Source organism: Elephas maximus, chromosome 4 (assembly GCF_024166365.1).
Source record: "Elephas maximus indicus isolate mEleMax1 chromosome 4, mEleMax1 primary haplotype, whole genome shotgun sequence".
Classification (NCBI taxonomy): domain Eukaryota; kingdom Metazoa; phylum Chordata; class Mammalia; order Proboscidea; family Elephantidae; genus Elephas; species Elephas maximus.
In genome coordinates, this window is record NC_064822.1 from 181,442,007 (window position 1) to 181,451,130 (window position 9,124).

Sequence of the window (9,124 nt, forward strand, 5' to 3'; positions counted from 1 at the left end):
TTCAGGGCCTCTGAAATGGAGCCCCCTCGTTCCCCAAACACCCCCAGGGAGTGGGTGATGGGCCCAGAAGCCGGAGCTATCAGGCCTGGGCACCCCAAGGCCGTGCGGGTGCTGGTGGAAGATGGGGGTGGCGGCCGAGGACCGGAGTCCCCTCCTCGGAGGGCCTGCACATTCCCCCGCTGCCCTGCCCCACCGGGCGTCAGGGGTCGGGCTGGCGCCCCGCGCGCCCCCTCTAGCTCCAGCCGCAGCTCAAAGCGGCTTGGACGGTGCCCGGGAGGGGGGCCCAGCCCCGCCCGCGGGGCGGAGGGAGGAGGCGGAGGGAGCGCCCACACCCCGCCCCCGCCCCCGAGCCCGCCCGGAGCCCGCGGCCAGGGCGGCGCAGACCGGCCCAGCGACTCTCGGGCTGCGCGCCTGGACGCGCCGCTGCCGCCACTGCCGACGAGGCCGCCCTTCAACTCCCGCCCCGGGCTCGTGGAACGAAGGTAACCGCGGGCCGGCCGAGGGTCCCCGAGCCCTGGGTGGGCGTGGACGCAGCTGGCGGCTGGGGTGCGCGGCAGCCCCGGGATGGCACCCTCCTAGGCCCTTGGGGCCGCGGTGGGGGAGGGAGCCCAGCCACAAAAGGCGCCCCGGTGCCAACAGACAGCCTGGAGCGCTGGCCGCGAGAAGGCTCCAAATTTTCGGGCTGTTTTGTGGTGTTCCCAGCGGCGGAGGGGGCAGAGAACAGAGGGATGAGGGTAAACGGGTGGCGGGGGGGGGGCGAGCAGGGCCGTCTGTGCTCCTTCCTGCGCTGGGAGAGGAAGGGACGCGGAGAGGGCCGTGGCCGGAATGCCTGGCTCCTCCGCGGAGGGCGCGCAGGAGCGGGAAGTTGGCGGGGGGGCCCGCTGGGAGATGGACCAGGCACCCTGCCCCCCGTCACCGCTGCATTCCAGGCCGGAGCCGCGGGTGAGATCATCCCGTCCGGTTCGCCTTCAGCCGAGGCACCCGGCTGCCCCCTCCCCCGAGGAGCGACCCCAGATGGAATGTTTCATGGCTTCAGCCTTTCCCAGATTTCCAGTCCCTGCTGCCCTTGAGGTTGTCCTATCCGCGTCCCAGCCAAGCAAGATACTCGCGGCTTGGTCTCATTTTCTAGACCGGGAACTGAGGCTCAGAGAGGCAAAGGGACTACTCTGGAGACCACAGCGGCCCAAACGCGTGGCAGGGACTGGACCCCAGGGCTAGGGGAGCCCTGGGCCTGACTTGGTTCTAATTTGGGGTGGTGAGGCAGGAAGCGCCCACAGCCCCACGGGTCGCCCCCTACAGCCTAAAGTGTTCCTTCTTTCTCCTTCTCCTCCTCACCCCCTCAGAGTCCTGGGAACTGGGGTCCCCGCAGTATGGCTGTAGAGAGCTTGCTACCCGTTTCTGGCCTCAGTTTCCCCGTCTCCACCTTCAAGCCCCTGGACTTAAGGGTGCACACGAAGCTGGCACCGGGGAGTTAACCCCTTATCACAGGGGCCACATGGTTTGGGGAAGCCCCATTCCCAACCCTAGTGGAGACCTGCTATGGGGGCCAGCGTCACCCAGTTGGACATCAGCGGGGAGGGGGCAGCATGCATGCGAGCAGTGGCCTCGAGTTAAGACGTGGCGCCGTCCACGGGCACGGCAGCGTGCGGGTGACCCACAGGTGAGCGCCAGGGGGCACCCGATACCTCTAACCTCATGTGTCCCCAGACCTCCCGCCCCTCACTACCTGCGCCTCCACAGCGCCCCTGCTGGCCTTCTGTAATGCAACCCGCCCCAAAGCTTGCCCTTGCCGGTCCTATCCCCAGTATTGAGTGAGCGCCTGCCATGCGCCAGGCCCTGACTGTCCTCCCACAGAGCAAATATTAGGACTCCGTTTGAAAGAGGGACACCGGGGCGTCGTGGTCACAGGTCACAGGCACTGAATCGGAACAGCAAGCCTCCTCTGCCTCCCAGGTCTGCCCTCCTTGCACTCAGTGGCTTGGTATCTGCCTCCTCCAAGAACTCTTCCCGGAGCCGTAGTCTTCACCCCCACACCCTCACTACCCCCGGATACACACACCCCGCATTTACTGTTGATCTGGTTAGAATACTAGGCAGAATTCTACCGCTGCTTTTTTCTCTCTCTCTCTCTCTGATCTGGGGCAAGTCACTCCTCTTTCTGAGTAAACGGGTGCTGTGGGCATTCAGGAAGCCCTGGGTAGTACACCTGGACTACTGGAGCAGGTGAACCCTGGCCAGGATACCCAGAGCCCTACTCACTCCAGCGCCAGATGGGGCGACCCGATAGCCAGCAACACCCTGCAGTTGGCACCAGGTGCCAAGTGGAATGAAAGACGTTAGTGTGAGGGTGTGCATTTGAACCCGGGGGCTGCACTGCTCCAGGATCCGAAGGTTTGACTGCAGCACCTTCCACCCTTACGACTGCCCTGGGGCTGGGGGGCCAGCACCTGGGGGGCTGTTCCCAGTCTCCACGCGGGCAGACAGGCCTGAGTGACAGTGCCCTGTCCTTGGCGTAGCCATCTGGATTGTCCTGCTCCCTCCCACCCGGCACGCAGTTTGGCTCAGCACGTGGGCCGTTGCCGGAGGGTGGGAGGAGATCTTTTGGGGGTGCCCAGAGGCATTTGAGAGGTGGTATCATGATGAGATTGGGAAAGAAGCTGGTCCCGCAGTCAAAGTGGCCATAGGGGTTGGGTAGGGGTGTGAGCCCCCTTGGCTGGGAGGGAAGAGGCTGCTTAAGGAAGCCAAGGAGTTGGGGCAGGGGAGAGGCAGATGTGGCCACATGGCAGACAGGTACTGTGACCCCAACACATGGCAAGTTCCTTCCCCAAGAGATTCACCCTTGACCCCAATGTGCAGGGAAACCTGGCCCCTGCTGGGTGACCTTAGACAAGTCCCCTCCCTCTGAACCTCCACCGTTCTGTTCTCTTAGGATGGGCTAGCCCTCCAGCTCTGCAGAGTCGTTGGAGAATCAGATGACATCACGTAATGGTTGGCGCTTCATAACTTCAACAAACATTCCACGAGGCCTTCTGGGTGCCGGGCGGTGCCAGGAAAAGAGATGATTCAGACTACCCCCCCCAGGGGGAGGAGTTAGGGTCAGGGGGAGGATCCGATGGTGGGAAGGAAAGAGAATGTGGTCAGAAAACAAAGCAAGCTTTGTCCTGTTGCCTCCATTGTTTTTTATCTTTTTTTTTTTTTTTTTTATTTAACCTATTTTGAATTTCAAATAACAGTAGAAGGCAGTGTTGAGAGTTTTATGCTTGGAAGTGGCAGCGAAGGTTTAAAAAAATAGTTGCTACTCCTTCCAGGTGTTCTAGTTAAGGATCCTTATCAATTTAGCAGCTGCAGATCCCAGGCCCCTGGAGGTAAGCGGCCAGCCCAAGGTCACATGGGGAGGACACTGAGTCCCCAGCCTGGCCTTGCCACCCCTGGCAGGTGGCAGGGGGTGATCCTTTGGTATGAAGGTTATCACAGAGATCTGTGATTACGCTGGTATTGATTTGGCACTTGCTGTGTGCAGAGCCCAAGCTGGGTACTGGGAGGGCAGAAGATGGGCCAATCCAGGCAGCTGCCCCACCCTCAAAGTGTGTTGCGGACCTGGGGAGACAAGACTGGGCTCCACAAGCCAGTCAAGGGCTACGTGAGTCAGAGGCTCTGAGTTCAGGTCTCGACTAGCTCCTCTGAGCAAAGTTGGTCCTTTTCTGGGCCAGAGGAAAACCCGGAGGTTGGACCGTAGCATGTTCCTCCAGCCTGGACTTTCTATGCTACTAGAAGGGATGGGGTCAGATGGAGAGGACAGTGGGAGCTTAGACAAGGGTGGGGCTGGGTTGGGGGCGAAGGTCCGGAGGGGAGAAAGAGATAGCTTTTGGCACCAGCTGAACTTTTCCCCAAACTTGTTCTCTGACAACAAGGCTCCTACATCAATTTGACATACTGTGATAAAGTCTTTTCCTGCAGGCCTTTTCAGAGCCTTGAATATGCTCAGGCATATAGGAGGCAGCTGGAAAAAGCCACTTTATCCACAGGCTCCCTTTTCCGGGAACCTTTGCTGAGGCTGTTTACACAGCAGTTCACAAGGCCTTCACCAAGGCACCTCCTCTCCTCCTGGTGCCTCTGGGCCGGAGAGATTTTAACCCACATGCCAGCAGGAGGCAATGTAGCCTGGAGCTCAAGGGCTCTGGGGCTTGGGGCCCTGCTTCACCATTTCCTACTGTGTGGCCTCGGGGAAGTCACTTCACTTCTCCATTCCTCAGTTTCTCTTTTCTAATAAAAATGCCTCCCTCAGGGCTGTTGTGTGTGTGAAATGAGAGTGGACCCTGTAAACGGAAAGCTGAACCTAACCTGTTGCCATCAGTTGATTCCAACTCATAGCAACCCTATAGGACAGAGTAGAACTGCCCCATAGGGTTTCTGAGGAGGGCCTGGTGGATTTCAACTGCCGACCTTTTGGTTCGCAGCCGTAGCTCTTAACCACTGCCCCACCAGGGACCCTGTGGAATTATCATTTATACGTTTTTTTCTGACGTATGGTATACATCTAGGAAACCCTGGTGGTATAGTGGCATACAGCTGCGAACCAAAGGGTCGGCAGTTCGAATCCACCAGGTGCTCCTTGGAAACTTTGGGGCAGTTCTACTCTGTCCTATAGGGTCGCTATGAGTCAGAATCGACTCAATGGCACTGGGTTTGGGTTTTGCATTTTTTGTGCCCCCTCTCAGTCAATGGAGCCCTGGTGGTGCAGTATTTAAGAGCTTGGCTGCTAACCAAAAGGTCAGCCATTTGAACTCACCAGCCACTCCTTGGAAACCCCCAGGGGCAGTTCTACTCTGTCCTGTAGGGTCGCTATGAGTGAAAATTGACTCCACCATAACAAGTTTGGCTTTTGGTCCCAGTCAATACCCACTCAGTGGCAACCACAATTCCCATTTGTAACGCCATTGATTGGTTCTGCCTGTTCTTGAACTTCTTCTCAATGGAATCGCTCAGTGGGTCTTCCTTTGGGTCCACCTTTGCTTAGCATTTTGTCGGTGAGCTCCATCCATGTTGTTGGTTGCAGTTGTTTGTCTCTTTAGCCCCCACAGGGCCTACCACCTCACCTTCCTCTCTCTCCTTCTTCCAGGTCTCGGTCCCCGAGCAGGAGAGGAGCCGTCCACGTGTGAGGCTCTCTGTCCTCTGGCAGAACATCTATAGCTGCTTTCCCAAGACCAAGACCGGGAGCCAGTACTCAGACGAGCCATGGGCCCCCCACAGCCTCAGCATTTGGGGGCAGCACCCTAGGTGGCCAAGGGACAGCCTCCGCCTGGCACCTTCCACTAGGAGGGAGAGAGCTGAGAAGTGGGTCCCTGAGCCCGGCCTGCCTCCCTCCCCCAGCCCGGCGGGCATGGACCAGTAGCTGTGAGCAGCCAGAGCTGATGCCAGGTCCCCAGGGGGCCAGAGGAGCCCCCGCCATGAGCCTCGGCAAGCTCTCACCTGTGGGCTGGGTGCCCAGCTCGCAGGGGAAGAGGAGGCTGACAGCAGACATGATCAGCCCCCCGCTTGGGGACTTCCGCCACACCATGCACGTGGGCCGCGGCGGGGACGTCTTCGGCGACACCTCCTTCCTCAGCAACCATGGAGGCAGCTCTGGGGGCACCCACCGCTCACCCCGCGGCTTCCTGGCCAAGAAGCTGCAGCTGGTGCGGAGGGTGGGGGCGCCACCCCGGAGGATGGCCTCCCCGCCGGCGCCCTCACCCACCCCGCCCGCCATCTCCCCCATCATCAAGAACGCCATCTCCCTGCCCCAGCTTAACCAGGCCACCTACGACACCCTCGTGGTGGGCAAGCTCGGCTTTGACAACAGCCCTGCCATCTCCACAGACGGCAACTCCAGTTACGGTGAGGGCCTGGGTTACCTGCCTGTTTTCAGAGGCTGAAGCCCAGAGGGTTTCGATGGTTCAGCCAAACCTCCAAATCAGTCTTTTTCCCCACAATTGTTTGCCCAAACCCCAGAGCATGGATGGGTGGTTCCAGGATAGGGACGAGCTTACTCCCTAAAACACTTCGTGGTTGAGAGGTGAGGAGATGGGGTTTGACTTCTAACTGATCCTAACTTGCTACGTGACTCGGGCAAGCCACTCCCCTTCTCTGGGCCTCAGGTGGACCAGCTCACTCGCTTTTGCCCCCTCCAGCCAAAGCAGTTGCCTCATGTCACAATGATAACAGTGGAGAGGTTAAGAGCCTAGGCTCTAGATTATTCGAATCCTGGTTCTGCCCGACTCAGCTCGGTAAACTTCAGGTCCCTGCTGTGTAATGGCTCCCTTGGGTCATTGCAAAGATTGACTGAGCTGGGGGATGTAATGGGCGTGGCGCAGAGCCTGGTACATAGTAGGTGCTCAGGGCATGTGACCCTTTGTTATTTGAACAAAGGTTTCTGTAACGTGACAAATTTGGAAAACCACTCACATGGACAGAAGCCAGAGGCCCTTCCTGTCCCAGCAGGGAGTGGCAAGGGCCACCTTGGCTCTGCTGGAAGGAGAGAACTAGGGAACCGTGGACTCACGCTGCCACCTGGTGGCCGTTCCCTGCCCTGCGGCTTTGCCTCCATCAACAGAAAAAACCCCAACACCCAACGGAGGGTTCCTCTAGTGTTCCCACCCAGGTGGTGGCTCAGAACCTCAACGAGAACTGGTTCACAGTATCCATTAGGTCTCAGGCCTGGTAGTTCTGGAGGCAGGGGGCCAGGCCAGATGACCTTTGGAGGGCATGTGCTGTCCTTCGAGTCTGATTTCTATGCAGTCAGACCCCCAGTGCTGGTTCTATCCCTGGGCGTTCAAACCTGCCCATGTGCTATGGGTTCAACTGCAGCCATTGTTCAGAGCCATGCTGGGGGTCAAGGTCAAGTTCACAGTTGGAACTGCAAGTCAGGGGATTTGCGCTCCAGGCCAGGCTCTACCTTATCACACTGTGGTCCTGGGCAAGCCCCTTCTAGTACCAAACTGAGTCTTAGTTCCCTCATCTGCAAAATGAGAACAAGGATTGTCAATGTTAAGATTCTAGGGTTGATGGGAGGATCACACAAGAGACCACTGGGTCCCCTCGTATTGGAAAGATGGGAAAACTGAGGCCAGAGAGGGAAGTGACTTGCCAGAGGCCACAGAGCAAGCCAAGGTTGGTCCCAGCTCTCTGCTCCCAGTTCCCAGTTAGGGTCTGACTCTCCCCACTTCTCTTCCAGGCCTGGACTCCGGGTTCTGCACCATCTCCCGCCTGCCCCGCCCAGAAAAGCCCCGTGACCGAGACCACGATAGCTCTTCCCCCCCGGAGCCTGAACTCCGCCGTTCTGACTCTCTCCTGTCCTTCCGCCTTGACCTTGACCTTGGGCCCTCCCTCCTCAGCGAGCTGCTGGGGGTCATGAGCCTCTCAGAAGCCCCTGTGGCGGAGACCTCAGCCCCAGTGCCCATCACAAACCCCCAAGCCCCAGTCCCTGCCACAAACCCCCCACCCCATGGACACTGCCCCAACGGGGTAACCGCTGGGTCAGGCCCAAGGACTGAGGCAAGGCCCAGTCCATCTCAAGAAGATCCCTGTGCACCTGGTCACGTGGCCTCCGGCAGGAGCTGGGGAGCAGGTTTGGGGAGCAGCCGCCACTACACCAAGATGGATGCCCAGCAAGAGATGGCAGAGAAGCTGCCCCCAGCACGGGCCTCCTGGGAAAGCCTGGACGAAGAGTGGGGGGCCTCCCAGGCTGGCGGCAGGGCCCCAGTGCCCAGCACAGTCCAGGCGAATGCCTTTGTGTTTGCTGACGCTGAAGAAGACGATGAGGTCAAGGTGTGAGTGCTGGCCCATCGGCCAGGGCATGGGGCCCAGATCCCAGCTGCCTTGGGGGCTTCCTGTGAAGAGACAGCTGCTGCCCCAAGCCCCTCCACGCCTCTACAGGACAGACATGGTAGGGAGGACCAAGGGGACCAGACTTGCTTGGGACCTAGGTGTTCCCAGTAGGCCCTGCTGGGCTGACCTGCCTTCCCCACTGCCGCTCTGCACCCAGTGGCCATTCCTTGGGCCCCACCCCTATCCCCGTGCTGCCCCCACCCTGCCCAGCCTCACAGTACAGCCTTTGTGGGACGCTGTCCTCATTGGGTGGGAGGTGGGGACGTGGCACATAGGGCCATTGTCTCCCAAAGGGATGCCTGCACCCAGCTCATTCTGGAGCTGCTCCAGGCACGGTCCCTGCTGTGTGCCAGGGCCCCACCCCAACCTGTCAGTCATCCCAGAAGCCTTGAGAAAGGTCAGGTGTGACCTCCCAGGGGAATCATCCTGCCTTCCTGTATACCCTAGACCTGCCTCTGAGGCCTGATTAAAAAGGGCTTTTTGATAAAACAACGCACCCTGTGAGATGCTTGGGGACCTGTACAGGAACTGGGGGGAACAGCTTCAGCCTTACCCACCTAAAGGACCCCCCTCAGGGCCCCCAGTGAGGGCTGAGGCAGGGGGTAATGAGTAACCAGGCTGGAATGTCCCGGCGATAAGCTGCCCAGGTGGGAGCCCTTATCTGCAGTTCCGGGAACAGTTCTGGCCCAGGTGCCTGGAGCCAGAGTCTGCCCCATAATCCCATAGGGCAGCGTGGGCAGTGCTCCAATGATCATACAGCACAGGTAAGCAGGGCCAGAGGGGTCCTTGGGTGGCACAAATGTTTAAGCTCTCGACTACTAGCCAAAAGGTTGCGATTCAGACCTACCCAGAGGCACCTCAGAAGACCGGCCTGGTGATCTTCTGAGAGGTCACGGCCTTGAAAACCCTATGGAACGGTTCTACTCCGCACACTTGGGGTTGCCGTGAGTTGGAATCGACTTGATGGCAGCCAACAATAAAAGCAAGTGCTTTGAGGTGGTTGGGAGCCCCCAGTCCCCCCCCCACCATGGCAGTCCTGTGTCCTTGTGCCTCAGTTTACCCCTCTTACATGAGGGTGTCATGAGCATTGAAGTGCTTAGGAAGCACTGACTACATTTCCTGCCACAGAAAGGCATAATCCAGGCAGATTCTTTGGTTTTCTTTTAATCCTTCTGGGAGGAGAATGAGCGGGGGGCGGGGGGGGGTATTGCAGGTGGGTGAGGGAAAGGAGGGATAGAGCCTGGCCCCCAGCCTGCTGTGA

At 59.2% G+C, this 9,124-nt stretch overlaps 1 protein-coding gene across 1 annotated transcript; it reads left to right on the top strand.

Moving 5' to 3' along the window:
* The first annotated feature begins 372 nt into the window (after window positions 1–372).
* On the top strand, window positions 373–9,036 carry CDC42EP1 (CDC42 effector protein 1). The gene is made up of 3 exons (XM_049884377.1): window positions 373–482; window positions 5,120–5,874; window positions 7,211–9,036. The coding sequence occupies exons 2-3, from the start codon at window positions 5,412–5,414 to the stop codon at window positions 7,807–7,809; spliced, it is 1,062 nt and encodes a 353-aa protein (XP_049740334.1). The 5' UTR covers window positions 373–482; window positions 5,120–5,411; the 3' UTR covers window positions 7,810–9,036.
* The last annotated feature ends 88 nt before the right edge of the window (window positions 9,037–9,124 follow it).